Source organism: Gopherus evgoodei, chromosome 8, assembly GCF_007399415.2.
Source record: "Gopherus evgoodei ecotype Sinaloan lineage chromosome 8, rGopEvg1_v1.p, whole genome shotgun sequence".
NCBI classification, from domain to species: Eukaryota; Metazoa; Chordata; order Testudines; family Testudinidae; genus Gopherus; species Gopherus evgoodei.
Window position 1 is genome coordinate 113864411 of NC_044329.1, and position 18451 is coordinate 113882861.

The 18451-nt window shown below is 44.8% G+C and overlaps 1 protein-coding gene across 4 annotated transcripts in view; it reads right to left on the reverse strand.

The window, feature by feature from the left end:
• Nucleotides 1–18451, reverse strand: part of CFAP57 (cilia and flagella associated protein 57) — a 162776-nt gene that overhangs the window by 127896 nt on the left and 16429 nt on the right. For 3 of the 4 annotated variants that reach the window (XM_030571663.1, XM_030571661.1, XM_030571662.1), the window contains exons 4-5: nucleotides 10814–11100; nucleotides 10421–10628 (exon numbers count right to left, since the gene is read on the reverse strand). In XM_030571663.1, coding sequence (XP_030427523.1) covers nucleotides 10421–10628; nucleotides 10814–11100 — 495 coding nt within the window. Of the gene's footprint in view, nucleotides 1–10420; nucleotides 10629–10813; nucleotides 11101–13505; nucleotides 13630–18451 lie in introns of all 4 variants that reach the window. The other variant, XM_030571664.1, reaches the window with a different exon arrangement.

Below are 18451 nucleotides of genomic sequence, written 5' to 3' on the forward strand. Positions count from 1 at the left end.
ATCTTGACTTTAGCAAAGCTTTTGATACGGTCTCCCACAGTATTCTTGCCAGTGCATTAAAGAGGTATGGACTGGATGAATGGACTATAAGGTGGATAGAAAGCTGGCTAGATTGTCAGGCTCAACGGGTAGTGATCAACAGCTTGATGTCTAGTTGGCAGCCGGTATCAGCCAGTGCCCCAGGGGTCAGTGCTGCGGCCAGTTTTGTTCAACAACTTTATTAATGATCTGGATGATGGGATGAATTGGACCCTTACCAAGTTTGCAGATGACACTAAGTTGTGGGGAGAGGTAGATATCCTGGAGGGTAGGGATATCCAGAGTGACCTAGACAAATTGGAGAATTGTGCCAAAAGAAATCGGAGGAAGTTCAACAAGGACAAGTGAAGAGTCCTGCACTCAGGAAGGAAGAATCCCATGAACCGACTGGCTAAACAGCAGTTCTGAGAAGAAGGACCTGGGGATTACAGTGGACGAGAAGCTGGTTATGAATCAACAGTGTGCCCTTGTTGCCAAGAAGGCCAATGGCATATTGGGCTGTATGAGTAGAAGCACTGCCAGCAGATTGAGGGAAGTGATTATTCCCCTCTATTCGGCACTTGTGAGGCCACACCTGGAGTATTGCGTCCAGTTTTGGTCCCCCCACTACAGAAAGGATGTGGACAAATTGGAGAGAGTCCAGCAGAGGGCAACGAAAATGATTAGGGGGCAGGAGTACATGACTTACGAGGAGAGATTGAGGGAACTGGGGTTATTTAGTCCGCAGAAAAGAAGAGTGATGGGGGATTTGATAGCAGTCTTCAACTACCTGAAGGGGGGTTCCAGCAAGGATGGCGCTAGGCTGTTCTCAGTGGTGGCAGATGACAGAACAAGAAGCAATAATCTCAAGTTGCAGTGGAGAAGGTCTAGGTTGGATATTAGGAAACACTATTTCACTAGGAGGGTGGTGAAGCACTAGAATGGGTTCCCTAGGGAGGTGGTGGTATCTCTATCCGTAGCGATTTTTAAGGCCTGGCTTGACAAAGCTCTGGCTGGGATGATTTAGTTGGTGTTTGTCCTGCTCTGAGCAGGGGATTGGACAAGATGACCTCCTGAGGTCTCTTCCAACCCTAGTATTCTATAATTTTAAGGTAGTCCAGTATGAGTGGTATAGAGGTGAGCATTGGGGACGAATGATGCTGCACCGACGAGACTGAGAATCTCTTCCACTTGGTAAGGTAGATAGCCCTTGTGGAGGGTTTCCTACTGCCAAGGAGAACTTGTCTAACCGGGTCTGAGCAGGAAAGCTCCACGGGGTTCAGCCATGGAGCTTTCATGCTATGACGTGCAGCGACTCGAGGTTTGGGTGCTGGAGATGGCCATGATCCTGAGTTATTAATTCTGGGAGGAGTGGCAAGGTGACTGGGGCTTCCACGGACATTTCCAGGAGAGATGTGTACCTGTGTTGGTGGGGCCAGGCTGGAGCTATCAATAGCACTAAAGCCTCTTCCCTCCGTATCTTAAGGAGCACCTTGTGAACCAGAGGGATGGGCAGGAACCCATAAAAAGATGGAAGAAGGAACATATCTGTGATGGAGCCTGGGCTCTCATTCAGGAAGAAGCAAAACTTCTGGCACTTCCTGTTGTGTCATATGGCTAGCAGGTACATCTGGGGAAAGCCCCACCATTGGAAGATGGAGTTTGCAAGGTCCAGGCATAGGAACCACTCGTGGCCATGAAAAGACCTGCTGAGACTGCTCACCAACTCGCTCTGTACTCCTGGGAGGTACGATGCTTGCAGGTGTATCGAATGAACTACATAAAAGGCCCACAGTATGAGGGCTTCCAGGTACAGGGGAGAAGAGCATGCACCGTTTGTTGGTATAGAAGAGGGGTAGGCAACCTATGGGACACGCCCCGAAGGCGGCACATGAGCTGATTTTCTGTGGCACTCACACTGCTCGGGTCCTGGCCACCGGTTCGGGGCAGCTCTGCATTTTAATTTAATTTTAAATGAAGCTTCTTAAACATTTTAAAAACCTTATTTACTTTACATACAAAATAGTTTAGTTATATATTATAGACTTATAGAAAGAGACCTTTTAAAAACATTAAAATGTATTACTGGCATGCAAAACCTTAAATTAGAGTGAATAAATGAAGACTTGGCACACTACTTCTGAAAGGTTGCCGACCCCCGGTATAGAACATCGCTGTGGTGTTGTCTGTCATAACTGATACACATTTCACTGCCAAGTGGGCTCGGAAAGTCTGTCATGCCAGGCGCACCACTCTCAGCTCTCTGACATTGATATGAAGAGCAAGTTCTGCCTGAGAACAGAGATCTTGTATCCTGAGGTCTCCCAGATGTGCTCCCCACCTAAGGCTGACTAATGAGAGGGATGGCTGAGGACCGGTGAAGGTGATCCCTGAACACAACTACCTGCAGGTTGAGCCACTACTGGAGGGAGTCAAGGACCAGGTGAGGCAGAGTCACAGTCCTGTCCAAACTGTCCCAAGCCGGCCAATACACCGAGGCTAGCCAAGATTGGAGAGGACAGAGTCTGAGCCTGGCATATTGCACCACATAGGTACAAGAGGCCATGTGTCCTAGAAGTTTCAGGCAATTCCTTGCTGTGGTGGTGATAAACTGACCAAGACTTTGAATGATGTCGCCCAGGACTAGAAACCTAGCTTCTGGGAAGTATGTCCCGGCGAGTGTCAAGTCCAGCACTGCCCCTATGAACTCTATCCTCTGAACAGGGGACAGAGTCGATTTCCCCATGTTCAGGATAAGCCCCAGTTCGTCGAACGTTGTTTTTATGAAGTTGACTTGTGCCTCCACTTGAGCCCTGGAACAGCCCTTGATCAGCCAGTCGTCAAGGTATGGGAACATCTGTACCTGGTGCCTGTGTAGGAATGCAGCCATGACTGCTATGCACTTGGTAAATACACGAGGCACCACTGACAGGCCGAACTGGAAGACCGTGAACTGGTAGTGTTGGTTGCTCACCACAAGCCTGAGGTACCTTCTGTGGAATGGTGTAATTGCTATATGAAAGTACGTGTCCTTCAAGTCGAGGGAACCATACCAGTCCCCTGGATCCAAGGAATGGATGATGGAGGCCAAAGACACCATGGGGAACTTCAGTTTCTTCATGAACTTGTTGAGCTCTCGCAGGTCCAGGATGGGCCTGAGCCCGCCTTTGGCTTTTGGTATTAGGAAATACCGAGAATAGAAGCCCTTCACCTCCTGAGGAACCTCTTCCACAGCTAGAGGAGTGAGTGTACCTCCTGTATGAGAAGTCACTTGTGAGAAGCGTCCTTGAAGAGAGATGGGAAAGGGGGTGGAAGGGCAGGAGGCCCGAGAATTGGAGGGAGTATCCCCTCTCTACTGTGCAGAGCACCCAGCAGTCCGAAGTGATATGGGCCAAACAGATAGCTAAGGGTTAATGTCTCTTTCACCTGAAGCACCTGACCAGAGGACCAATCAGGAAACAGGATTTTTTTTCAACTCTAGGTGGAGGGAAGTTTGTGTCTGAGTCTTTGGATGGGGCCGAAGTAGTGTGGCCTGACTCGGATCTCACAATGGCCAGCTCCTTGGGTCTAGCCAGGAGGGGGAGGGAAACGACCTCTCTCCGGCCTCCTATTATTCTGCAGCACCAGCGATTGAAACCAGTGCCCATCTGTGGCCTGTGAGCCTTGAGTGGTGCCATGATGGTGCTGAGAGTCTTGTCCTTACTCGGCACCAACCCCCATGTCAGTGGTGCCGGGGCACTGCATACCAAGGAAATGGTACTCTGTGCCAGGTCTGCTGACCTGGGGTCGGACTGGGGCCAGAGTGCTGCTTCCATTAGTAGGACCTTCAGGCACTGATCTCTATCTTTCAGTGTCCTGGGGCAAAACTCCCTGCAGATCCTACAGCAATCCTTTTAATGTCTCTCCCCCAAACACTTCAAACACGAAGTGTGAGGACTGCTTCCGGGCATATACTTGCCGCTGATCCCACAGGCTTTGAAGCCAGGAGAATGCGGCATGCCCTAGCACCGAGATAGCACTGGAGGGGAAACCCTTCCAAAGGAAACTCAACAACTAAGTAAAGTACCTACTAACTACTTAACACTAACTACAAAACTAATGAAGAACTTTATACAGACTGCCAAATCCTCTTGTCATGACAAGAGCAAGAGGAAGTTCCAGCTAACCATCACTGGCGGTAAGAAGGAACTGAGAGGTGCCACTCTAGGGGGCACCCGGACTCATCTGACGGTTACTGCTAGGGGAAAAATCTTCTGGTTGCCATGCACATGCACATACCTGATTGGAACTGACATGAGCAATCGAAGAACTGACAGACTCGTAATTGGAAACCAGACCAGTTCACCTGTATGTTAGTTTTGCTCAAAATAGGTATTAGTCTTGTAAGAAACGTATTTAGTGTTTAGAATCTACAAAAGGCTTGTAAGTTGCTGCATGCATTCATCTCATTTGTAATGTCTGTATTCCATGCCATAGGAAAATATGTAAGTTTTGCTGTATAACTTTGAAAATGTTTGCACTAAACTTGTGAATCCAGGCATGGAAATCATGACCCTAAGTGATCCAGGAGGACTATCAAAATTTAACCATTATAAGACAAAAACTTTGTTAATTGCCCCATCCACCCATGAAGAAGTACATGCAGAAGGCATCTACCCATCACTCTGAATGCTGGAAGAGGGAAATAAAAAGGGCTGATGTGAAGATTGTTCATCTCTTTGCTGTCTGAACTCTCACAGGGCCAGAGTCACCAAACTGAAGCCGGAGATCCCCAGTGGTTATCTCCTGGGTCCACTCTGAAAGACACTTTGAATAGACAGATCTCTACAACTCTGTCACTCTGAGGATTTAGATGGTAACTCATTTGTGTGTATATTTGCTTTAACCTGTAAATAACTCTCTTATTTCTCTTTCCCAGTGAATAAACCTTTAGATAGTTTAACACAGGATTGGCTACAGGTGCTGTCTTTGGCATAAGATAAAGGATAACAACTGATCTAGGCTAAGTAACTGATCTGTTGGGACTGGAAGCAATCTGCATATTGTGTGATTTTTGATGTAGGTGACCATTTATCACTAAGTCCAGTTGTATGGATGGCCAGATAGACTGGAGAGTCTAAGGGGACTGTCTGTAACTCTATGGTAAGATTTTTATAGTGATCCAGGAGTTCACATTTGTTACTGGCTTGGTAAAATCTAATTATAGAACATATCACCTGCTGGAGGTACCTGTCCTGTTTTTGATAGTCTGCCCCAAGGTAGGCACTCAGTGTCGTGAGCCACTCAAGACGGCATGACAAGTGGGAAGTAGTTCTACTAAAACAGTAACTACAGAACAGCCCTAAAAAAAAAGGGCATTCAATCTGGAAGCAAAGAGTAATGACTAGTAAATATGTGGACTGAGTGACAAGTAGCTTACAGATTTCAGAAATACGAACTTTCTTCAAACAGGCAGCAGAGGCTTCTTGAGCGCTAAGGTGGATCTAACCTGGCTAACTCAGGGCATGTCCTTATACAGATGGAGACTCAATTAGATAATCCCTGAGTGGATATTGCCTGACCCTTAATTCTCTCTGCAAAGGCCACAAACAGTCTAGGTGTGTTCCTGCATAATTTTCTCCTGTCAATGTAAAGAGACAATGCTCTTAACATTAAATGTATGAAATTTAGCTTTCCCAAGGAAAAATGAGGCTTGGGGAAGAAATCTGGGAAATAAATACATTGGTACATACATAATTCTAAAAGAAAATCTCAGCAGGAACTTGGTGTGAGATCTGAGAGTGATCCTGTCCTTAACAATCAGAGGCAGGAGGTCACGGCAGCATTCTGCACAGCTGGAAACAGATAAGCATGGGAAGGCTGTGGCCACCAGAGAGAAGAGAAACAGGAGGAATTCCACTCAGCTAGAAATTTCAAATCAATACCAGATTCTCAACTGTGGAAACTTTGGAAGATACCTCTCAAGATCCACCAGGTCCAAGGAAACAGAGAGATGTATGGGACACATATGTGGATGGCAGCTCAGCCCAACGTGTAAGAAAATCAAGCCTGCTTTCAAAGAGTTCTCCACCCATCCAAGGAAGACAGACAAATTTTGTTGGAAATTCAATACAGTACTCAGAAGAATCAAAAGAACATTCTGCAAGGGAAAGGTGGACAACAGGACAATGTGCTGTCTTCCAGGAGCCAAGACACAAGCCATCATTCTAAGATTGGATAGACTTCTGAAGTTGAGAGGCAAGGATCCACTGGTGATGGTTCATATTGGTACTAATGACACTGTGTTGCGAGATATCTCACAGATACTAGATGACTTCAGAGAACTTGGAAGTGTCCTGAAGAAGAATGTCCAAGCAATCTTCTGAGATCCTTCCTGTTCCATGAGTGAAGGAAGACAGAAGGCAGAAGCTTATGGAAGTAAACCACTGGATAAGTAAGTGATGGAAGGTGGAGCATTTTGGTTTTGTGGAACATTGGTACACCTATGGGGAGAGAGGGCTGCACAGTTTAGTTCTCCTCCTCCTCAGCAGAAGGGGAACCAATGTCCCCGGGAAAGGCTGGCTAGAATAATCAGGATGGGGTTAAACTAAAAGCAAAATGGGAATGTAAAATGAGAGAAAATATGAGCACTCAATTAGCACAAAACTGAGATGTTGAGAACAGAATGAATCAAGAGACCAAAGGACACGAAGAGAAGCAATTTTACATTTGCCTATGCAGCAATGCTATGGGTAACAAACAAGAGAAACTGGATTTACAAGTACTGTATAAATTCAATCTAGTTGATATTACTGAAAACTAGTGGGGTGATCTGCATGATTGAAATGTTAAAATCAATGGTTGTAACCTATTTAGGAACGATCAACAGAGCAAAAGGGGAGGAGGAGTGGCACTTTATGTCAAGAATGGCATTACCTGTTTCTGAGTCACTGATAACTCAGAAGAAAATAATTTTGAATGTTTATGAATCAAAGTCCTAACAGAGAAAGCAAAAGATGAGGTATTGATTGGTGTCTGCTACAAACCACCAAATCACAAGGAGGAACAGGATGACTGTCTCCTTACACATGTATCTATAACATGTAGGGAAAAAATGTGTGATCATAAGGGACTTCAATTTGAGTGATGTATGCCAGAGATCTCATGCTGCCATATTATAACATCCTTGGAATTTCTAGACTTTATAGATGACAATTTCCTAACTCAAAAAGTGTTGCTGCCAACACACGGAAATTCTTTATTAGACTTCGTCCTAACAGATAAAGAGGAACTGATCACAGAACTAAGAATTAATGATAGGTTAGATACAAGTTGTCATGACTTGATCACATTTATAATGAGCAAGCAGAATAAAGTCCAGACCAGTAATATATCTACTTAGTGCTTTGAGATGGCCAATTTCACAAAGCTGGAAACAATTATGAGCCAAATCAGTCAGAAGGAAAAAATGAATAAGAAAAATGTGAATCATAATTGGGAATCATTTAAGACCACTTACTAGATGAAAAAGGCTGTGCTGATTAAAAAAAACAATCTGGTTTAGAGGAGAAGTGAAGGCACCTATAAAAATAACAAAATAATATATAGCGAAAGGAAGAAAGGGGAAATTGATAGTAAAGAAATAAGGTGGTCATTTTTGACAGTAAGGATAATTAGCCATTGGAACAATTTAAGAACGGTCATGGTGGATTCTCCATCACTGCTAATTTTTAAATCAAGACTCTATGTTTTTCTAAAAGATATGCTCTAGGACAGACGTGGGCAAACTATGGCCCACGGGCCACATCCAGCCCGCGGGACCGGCCTGCCTTACCCCTGAGCTCCTGGCTGGGAAGCGTAGTCCCCGGCCCCTCACCCGCTGTCCACCATACCCTGCTGCCATGCCGCCACGTGGGCCACGCTCTGGCCTGCCGCTCCAGCTGGGCAGCGTGGGGAGTGCAGCTGGCTCTGGCCAGGTGTGGCAGTTGTGAGCTCCTGCTGCTGGTAAACGGGGCGGGGAGCAGGGGGTTGGGTAAGGGAGCAGGGTGTCCTTGGGGGCAGTCAGGGAAGAGGGGGCAGTTGGATGAGGCAGAGGTTCTGGAGGGGCGGTCAGGGGATGGGGAACAGGGAGGGTTGGGAGTGGGAGTCCCGGGGGGTCTGTCAGGGGCGAGGGATGTGGATAGGGGTCAAGAGGGAAGTCAGGGGACAGGGAGTGGGGGGGGGGTTGGATAAGTGGGTGGGATCCCGGAGGGCAGTTAGGGGCAGGAAGTCCCGGGAGGGGGTAATCAGGGGACGAAGGAGCAGAGGGCGGTTGGATAGGGGGTGGGAGTCCCAGGGGGGCTGTCGGGGGCAGAGGTGTGGATAGGGGTCAGGGCAGTCAGAGGACAGGCAGCAGGGGGGTTTGGATAGGGGGCAGGGGTCCCGAGAAGGGGGGATCAGGGGTCAAGGAACAGGGTGGGGTGTTGATGGGTTGGGGATTCTGAGAGAGGCAGTGAGGGGGCAGATAGGGGGAGGGGGCCAGGCTGTTTGGGGTGGCACAGCCTTCTCTACCCAGCCCTCCATACAGTTGCACAACCCCGATGTGGCCCTCGCGCCAAAAAGTTTGCTCATCGGTGCTCTAGGAATTATTCTGGTGAAGTTTTATTGCCTGTGTTATACAGGAGGTCAGATTACATGATCACAGTGATCCCTTCTGGCCTGGGAATCCTTGCGAGGCCAAACCAAGACCCCCATCTTAGGCTACCCTTCTATCCCACTCATTCAGAAAGTGATAACTCTCTGGACTTTCTCCCTGGAGACATGGATCCTATCAAAGTCATTTACTCTGAGGGCTTCTTCCCTGAAGTCATTCCCCTAATCTGGTTCTCCCCAGGCTGGATCCTTATTCCCAGTCCACCTTCAGGCTATTTGCTTGGAGACTAGCTTTTCCCCAAGACTATCATAGGAGATTACTGCTCCCCTGCTAACCTTTCCTTTCAGGTCCAGTCACAGGAAACAACCTCCTTCCTACAGCTTTCTTCCCCATCTTATTTCTCACACTCCTTTATGGAATCATCCAACTCTCCCCCAGCTGAGTCTGATAATTGAATGGAGACACCTGGTTCCCAGCCAATCAGGATCAGCCAGGAGGTAACATCTTTCACAGGTGATACTGAGACAAACTCCTCTTAAAGGACCAGCCAGCCTGTGACACACATACATAGCAACATGTATATATTTTAAAAATCCTACCAAAACAAAAGACTCCACTGCACACACTTCCCTCCTCCCCCACAGGGAAAAGATGACAGATGTTAGTCATGTTGCTTAAAGTACTACTGGAAGGCATTCAGATACTACACTGATGAACACAACATAAGAACCTATGTAGATTACAACAGGCTTCTCTGGTGCCAAGACAGACGTCAGTATGAAGGAAGCCACAGTTACAGCACTATCCAGAGGCAGCAACAAAGTCCGGGCACAGAGGGAACCCCAAGATCAGCAGACGCTGAGGATGAAGCAAGCCATTCCTGCACAAGAATAGCTAGGAAGATTCTCTGACTTGGGGCTGAATGAAGATACTGATCCTGTCATCAAAGGTTTCCAATTCTAAACTTCAGGGGACTTGGAAGCTGATGAAGACATACTGATTTCCTACATAGGAATACCATCTTGTCCCAATGATCTAGCTTGTAAGGCCTTCTACATAAGGAAGGCCAAAAGCAGAGTTTGTCTGTCCTTTCAGACCCAAGATATAAAGGTCTGATACAGTGAAAATTGGTCCAGGTAAACAGACTTCTGTGTGGTACATAAATTGGTGGATATGTGGGGTAAGAAACACACCACATATACCTAGTCTTTTGCTCTGAGTTGGACATGACCAGTCAGAATCATCCTAAGAACTAGAATCCCCAATAGCCCAAGATCTAGTAAGACTACCTCTATCTAATACAGCTTTAAATAATAAGCAAAAACTCTAGTGAAAAAAACCAAAGATCTGCAGCTAGCTGTGAAAAGAAAGGAACTGAGGTGGTTGGGAATGCATGCCCTCCTCATAACCTTGGCTCTGAATGTTTATATAGTCCCAGGGAACACAGGTTTCTTAGAAGGTTCCTGAAACTCGGTGATGCCATGGAGGCCAATCCCAAAAGCAGGACTATGCAGAGGCTACCTTGAAGCAGAATGACTTTGTCATTAATTCTCTGTGTGACCTTGGACAAGTCCCCTTCTATAAATGCTGACCAACCACTTATGGAACGATGAGGATTAATGTAGAGTGACTGAAAGATGAAGATCACTATAGAAGTACTAAGTATTATTATTACCTGGAGCAGATGTAAAACAAAAGGGCTCTTAAATTGAAACAGCTAAAGTCTGAGAACTGCAGCCTCTTAGCTGCTTGGAGAAGCCCCTTCTGCCCCATTCACAGTCTCTCACCTACCCGGATTTCTCGGTTCTCCCTGTAACCTTCCTTCTCTTCAGTCTTCTCAAACAGTAGAACAACTCCAGGCCCAGCTGAACATGCAAAACCTTTGGAATAACCAGCAATGGCAGAGATTTGAGGCAAGGAAGCCTGCTGTTGGCCAACCGCTTCACAGAGCATCTCACTGGAGAGATCAGGGGAACTGGCAGTAGGAAATTCAATGAGGCTAAAACAGGAAGAAAGTTATGACAATCAGCAACAACCAGAGAAACCCAATCTAGTCACAATTAGGGCAATATAGAAAAGCCTCTATTCATTCTTTCCCTAATAACACCTGAGGGACCTAGTTTCTGCTGTGAAGGATCTCTATCCATGAGATTGACTCTATCAGTAAAAACCAGGAAGATTTACCTCTCAGATTCATGTGCCAGCTCATCCTTTTCCACTTCACTGGGAGGTTCTTTGCATTCTATACTTGTCTCCCAGCGCAGATCTCCAGACTCAAAGAGAAAGAGTTTGCCTGTGTCAGTGCCGACCATAACCCTGTCCTCAGTGAGCCAGACATGGGACAAGTAGTTCTGAGGCTCTCCCCTCTGAAAGTTGGTCTGTTTCAAAGTTCCCTCAGTGTATCTGAAAAGTTTAAAAATGCCATTTCCAGTGATACAAACCTGGGTGTTATCCTGGGGATTGAAGCTCACCTGGAAAGTAGAAAAGAGAGAAACGTTATTTTTACACAACTATATTCATGCATAGTACTTTACCTATAAATAAAGAGACATGATCCCTGCCCTAAAGAGCTTACAAAATAAGACACGGGACCACAAGGAATGACAAAAAAGTCACAGAAATATATGGGAAGGACAAAGATTACAACAGGAAGAGATAAACTGTTGTACTTGCACATCCCGCATATTCCATTTTTCCTCTCTTCTGAGTTGTACGGATAGCTCTTACATATCATAATTATTTTTATTAAATTAAGGGTTTTGCTGGATTTTTACTCCCTCAGAGGGCAGAAAGAGGTGACCAGCACTGCAAAGCTAACAGAAAGAAGGGGGATTTGAAGAACACAGAGGTATCTCTCCTCAAGGAAGAGAGTAGACAGGGAACTGTAAGGATGAGAAAAGCTATTTACCATTTGGTATATTAAAATATACTACTCAGCAAAACTGTGGGGTAGTGTGCTTCTTTGAGACCCTGAATAGAGAGATTTTTAATTGACAGTGATACCAGGCAGAGTTTGTGTCTCCCAGGAAGTGCTATTCCTACACAATGTAGCTCTTTAATTTGCATAGTTATTGTTAATCTTGCTGAAAGATGGAGGAGCAGAAAGAGATATTCCTTTGTGGAATGCTCATAGCAGGGTTTACCCAGTATGGCTTAGGCTCCTGCACTGCCTGAGTTTCTCCTTCTTCCCCAGTTAATCAAACTTTACATTGCTGTTGTCTCTCTCAATAACCCTCCCCTCTCCAGGTGTATAGTTTACTAACAAAGTTCAAAACAAAAATCTTTCTCCCAATCTTTGTAGCTGGCTCACAATCCTTGGTGCAGGATTTTCCCTGTTAAAAATCTGATCTCTCTCAGGCCTTATACTTAGGAACCCCATAAGAGTTATCACCCGCTGCATGCATGCATGCCTGCCTGCCTGCCAGCCAACCAGCCACTCTTTCTGACTGAACTCAGGCTGCCCTTATATTTCCCAGCAGGTCTGGTTTCTAGTCACATACTCCCATCACATTATCGCTGCTGACATTCCTGTTACCTGAGAAGGTGAATTAAACTTGACACTGAAGAGGCAGAGTGCCAACCCCATGAAAGGGCCAGCTCACCCTGTGACATAGATCAAAGTTTTCAGTCAACTCTTGCTGCTCTTGAGTCCCAGAGTTCCCATGCTCCCTGATATTTCATGTTTTACACAAGTTTGCTAAAGAGTTTAGGATAAGCAATATGATTCCATATTTGCAAGTTGATTTTTTGTTAGCTTTTTGTAAGTATTACAGATGCCAGGGTAATTCTTAAATATATTTTTATTGAACACCCTTGCAAAAAATTATTATTTTTATTATTATTTATTTTATTATTAATAGCACTGTAGATATGCATGGCTCTACATGTCAATTAAAATCTGGCAGGATCCATCATGGATCAAATTGCAAGACAGAGGCCCAAATCAGCAAAAACAGGTGGAGAGAAAATAACAAAAAAACAGGCTGCAGGTAAGGGAAGGATGAAATTTATGCAAAATAAAAACCTAATATTACTTTGTGTTGTGGTGTAACAATCACATTAGTTCTATTTTCATGTTTCTGAATTTTTAAAAATATTTGTATTGCATTTACTTTTCAAAATCCTTTCATATGCAACCAGATTGGGGTGGGCAAACTTTTTGGCCTGAGGGACGCATCCGTGTGTGGAAATTGTATGGCGGGTCATGAATGACTAGTGAGAGAAGGTTTCAGAGTAGCAGCCGTGTTAGTCTGTATCTGCAAAAAGAACAGGAGTACTTGCGGCACCTTAGAGGGGGAAGGGGACTCTATGGGGTGTATCATGAGGGGGCTCAATAAGTGATGTTACCAAGGTGGGGAGAGATGGAACTCTTGGAGTGTGGCATTGGGGGGCTCAACAGGGGTGGTACCGAGCACTCCTATGGGCCCAGCTGGCAGTGACACCAAGGTAGCCGTACCTGGCACTGCCATGGGTGGAGTCACCCTAGGTGGGATGGGTGTGGCCCCTGGGCAGTTTCAAGGCTCTCAAGGGTGGGGCTGTAGGAGACTAGGAGGGGATTGGGCGCACTGCCACATGGGGGCACTGGGCTGCCATGTAGGGGAAGGTTCCAATCCTGGAAACAGTGAAGTCGCACCTGCAGAGTGTGGCTCTGCATGCCAGAAGATGGTGCTCATCAAGGGAATTGTGAGTCGGGGGGTGGGGAGCACCGGGTGAGCAGGCAGAGCGGAGCAAGCTCCCAATCCTGCTCCTCAGCGGGAGCTCGAGGGCTGGATAAAAACATTGGACAGGCCGGAATCGGCCCACAGACCATAGTTTGCCCACCCCTGAACTAAATAGTTCATCTGTTCTCCACTAAGGTCAATACACAGGAACATACATGGCTCATCTACTTCAGTATCCTATCTCAGACAGTAACCAACACCAGATGACTCAGAAGAAAATCCAGACTCCCACAATAAGTAGATGTGGTGTAATCTGCCCCATCAAGGTCTTCTCTTGATCTGTAATGGTTATATATGACAGTGGATTGATTTAAGGCAGAGCATTTTAAATCATGAAATTTTTAATCATGAATAAAATCAGCAAACAGGAACATAAGAACAGCCCTACTGGGTCAGACCAAAGGTCCATCTAGTCCAGTATCCTGTCTTCCAAAAGTGGCCAGTGCGAGGAGCCCCAGAGGGAATAAACAGAACAGGTAATCATCAAATGATCCATCCCCTGTCGTTCATTCCCAGCTTCTGGCAAATAAATGCTAAGGACACCATTTGTGGCTAATAGCCATTGATGGACCTATCCTCCATGAATTTATCTGGCTCTTTTTAGAATCCTGTTATGGCCTTTTTGAACCCTGTTATGGTTCAGGAATCTGATTTAAATAATCATTTTTAATCTTGTTGTTGAATTTGTACTTTTTATTACATAAGAACATAAGAACACCCGTACTGGGTCAGACCAAAGGTCCATCTAGCCCAGTATCCTGTCTGCCGACAGTGGCCAATGCCAGGTGCCCCAGAGGGAGTGACCCTAACAGGTAATGATCAAGTGATCTCTTTCAGCCTCCATCTCCACCCTCTGACAAACAGAGGCTAGGGACACCATTCCTTACCCCATCCTGGCTAATAGCCATTAATGAACTTAACCTCCATGAATTTATCCAGTTCTCTTTTAAATGCTGTTATAGTTCTAGCCTTCACAACCTCCTCAGGTAAGGAGTTCCACAAGTTGACTGTGCGCTGTGTGAAGAACTTCCTTGTATTTGTTTTAAATCTGCTGCCTATTAATTTCATTTGGTGACCCCTAGTTCTTGTATTATGGGAATAAGTAAATAACTTTTCCTTATCTACTTTCTCCAAGTCACTCATGATATACACCTCTATCATATCCCCCCTTAGCTTCTCTTTTCCAAGCTGAAAAGTCCTAGCCTCTTTAATCTTTCCTCATATGGGACCCTCTCCAAACCCCTAATCATTTTAGTTGTCCTTCTGAAGTTTTTCTAATGCCAGTATATCTTTTTTTGAGAGGAGCAGACCACATCTGTGCACAGTATTCAAGATGTGGGCGTACCATGGATTTATATAAGTGCAATAATATATTCTCCATCTTATTCTCTATCCCCTTTTTAATGATTCTTAACATCCTGTTTGTTTTTTTGACCGCCTCCGCACACTGCGTGGACATCTTCAGAGAACTATCCACAATGACTCCAAGATCTTTTTCGTGATTTGTGGTAGCTAAATTAGCCCCCATCATATTGTATGTATAGTTGGAGTTATTTTTTCCAAAGTGCATTACTTTACATTTATCCACATTACATTTCATTTGCCATTTTGTTGCCCATTCACTCAGTTTTGTGAGATCTTTTTGAAGTTCTTCACAGTCTGCTTTGGTCTTAACTTTCTTGAGTAGTTTAGTATCATCTGCAAATTTGCCACCTCATTTTTTACCCCTTTCTCCAGATCATTTATGAATAAGTTGAATAAGATTGGTCCTAGGACTGACCCTTGGGGAACACCACTAGTTACCCCTCTCCATTCTGAGAATTTACCATTAATTCCTACCCTTTGTTCCCTGTCTTTTAACCAGTTCTCAGTCCAAGAAAGGACCTCCCCTCTTATCCCATGACAAATTAATTTACATAAGAGCCTTTGGTGAGGGACCATGTCAATGGCTTTCTGGAAATCTAAGTACACTATGTCCACTGGATCCCCCTTGTCCACATGTTTGTTGACCTCTTCAGAGAACTCTAACAGATTAGTAAGACACGATTTCCCTTTACAGAAACCATGTTGACTTTTGCCCAACAATTTATGTTCTTCTATGTGTCTGAAAATTTTATTCTTTACTATTAGTTTAGACTAATTTGCCCGGTACCGACTTTAAACGTACTGGTCTGTAATTGCCGGGATCACCTCTAGAGCCCTTTTTAAATATTGGTGTTACATTAGCTATCTTCCAGTCGTTGGGTACAGAGGCTGATTTAAAGGACAGGTCACAAAACCTAGTTAATAGTTCCGCAACTTCACATTTGAGTTCTTTCAGAATTCTTGGTGAATGCCATCCAGTCCTGGTGACTTGTTAAGTTTATCAATTAATTCCAAAACCTCCTCCAGTGACACTTCAGTCTGTGACAGTTCCCCAGATTTGTCACCTACAAAAGCCGGCTCAGATTTGGGAATCTCCCTAATATCCTCTGCCGTGAAGACTGAAGTAAAGAATCCGTTTAGTTTCTCCACAATGGCTTTATCATCTTTAAGTGCTCCTTTTGTATCTCTATCATCGAGGGGCCCCACTGGTTGTTTAGCAGGCTTCCTGCTTCTGATGTACTTAACATTTTGTTATTACCTTTTGAGTTTTCGGCTAGACATTCTTCAAACTCCTCTTTTGCTTTTCTTATTACATTTTTACACTTTATTTGGCAGTGTTTATGCTCCTTTCTATTTACCTCACTAGGATTTGACTTCCACTTTTTAAAGGAAGTCTTTTTATCTCTCACTGCTACTTTTGCATGGTTGTTAAGCCACAGTGGCTCTTTTTTGGTTCTTTTACTGTGTTTCTTAATTTGGGGTATATATTTAAGTTGGGCCTCTACTATGGTGTCTTTAAAAAAGCACCCATGCAGTTTGCAGGGATTTCACTTTAGTCACTGTACCATTTAATTTCTGTTTAACTCCCTCCCTCATTTTTGCATAATGCCCCTTTTTTAAATTAAATGCCACAGTGTTGAGCTGTTGAGATGTTCTTCCCACCACAGGGATGTTAAATGTTATTATATTATGGTTACTATTTCCAAGTGGTCCTGTTATTATTACCTCTTGGATCAGATCCTGCGCTCCACTCAGGACTAAATCTAGAGTTGCCTCTCCCCTTGTGGGTTCCCATACCAACTGCTCCATGAAGCAGTCATTTAAAGTATCAAGAAATTTTGTCTCTACATTTTGTCCTGAGGTGACATGTTCCCAGTCAATATGGGGATAACTGAAATCCCCCACTATTACTGAGTTCTTAATTTTGATAGCCTCTCTAATTTCCCTTAGCATTTCATCATCACTATCACTGTCCATGTCAGGTGGTTGATAATAGATCCCTAATGTTATATTCTTATCAGAGCATGAAAGTACTATCCATAGAGATTCTATGGAACATGTGGATTCACTTAAGATTTTTAGTTCATTTGATTCTACATTTTCTTTCACATATAGTGCCATCCCCCCCACACACTCCACACGAGCTGTTCTGTCCTTCCGATATATTTTGTACCCTGGAATGATTGTGTCCCATTGATTGTCCTCAGTCCACCAGGTTTCTGTGATGCCTATTATATCAATATCCTCCTTTATCATGAGGCATTCTAGTTCACCCATCTTATTATTTAGACTTCTACCATTTGTGTACAAGCACTTTAAAAACTTGCCACTGTTTATTTGTCTGCCCTTTTCGGATGTGTCCAATTCTTTATGTGAATGTTTCTCGTCTGATCTGGACCTTACATTATCCTCTTCCATCCTCTGCTTCTGACTATAACCTAGAGAATCTTTATCAATAGACTCTCCTCTAAGAGAAGTCTCTGTCCAATCCACATGCTCCTCTGCAGCAGTTGGCTTTCCTCCCATCTCCTAGTTTAAAAACTGCTCTACAACCTTTTTAATGTTTAGTGCCAGCAGTCTGGTTCCACTTTGGTTTAAGAGGAGTCTATCTCTCCTGTATAGGCTCCCCTACCCCCAAGTTTCCCCAATTCCTAATGAATCTAAACCCCTCCTCTCTGCACCATCGTCTCATCCATGCATTGAAACTCTGAAGCTCTGCCTGCCTACCTGGCCCTGCACATGGAACTGGGAGCAATTCTGAGAATGCCATCATAGAGATCCTGGATTTCAGTCTCTTCTCTAGCAGCCTAAATTTGACCTCCAGGATGTCTCTCCTACCCTTCCCTATGTCATTGGTACCTACATGTACCACGACCACCGGCTCCTCTCCAGCACTACACATAAATCTATCCAGATACCTTGAGAGATCCGCAACCTTTGCACCAGGCAGGCAAGTCACCATATGGTTCTTCCGGTCATCACAAACCCAGCTATCTATGTTTCAAGTGATCGAATCTCCCATTACTAACACCTGCCTTTTCCTAATAACCGGAGTTCCCTCCCCCAGAGAGGTAACCTCAGTGCAAGTTACCCTAACACCACCTGGAAGGAGGGTCCCAACTATGGGACCCTATCACTGCTCTCATTGACTGCTCTGCTTCCCTGGGCCTTTCATGCTCCTCAACAGCATAGGGGTTGTCTGACTGGAGATGGGACAATTCTACAGTGTCCCAGAAAGCCTCATCAACATACCTCTCTGCCTCCCTTAGCTCTTCCAGTTGTGCCACGCTGGCCTCCAAAGCCCGTACGCGGTCTCTGAGGACCAGGAGCTCCTTGCACCGAATGCACACATACACCATCTGCCCACAGGGCAGGTAATCATACATGCTGCACTCAGCGCAATAAACTGGATATCCCCCACTCTGCTGCTGGGCTTCTGCCTGCATGGTCTCCTAGTTAATGAAAGGGTTTTGTGTAAATCAAGAAATTTTGAATGTAGTTTAGTTTATAGTTTTAGAAAACAGCAAGGGGCCCTTGCTCCCTTCCCACGCCCCTTCCAAATTCCCTTGAGAAAATCCCTGTTAGCAGTCCCTTTTCACAAAAATTCTCATTGGTTGATAACCATTAAACCATGTTGCTTTGCAACTAAATACACCCTTACATTAAATTTGGTACTTCTTTTTGCTAATCAGGATAATACCCTATAGCTATCTCTATCAACATTTAAGCAGTTTCA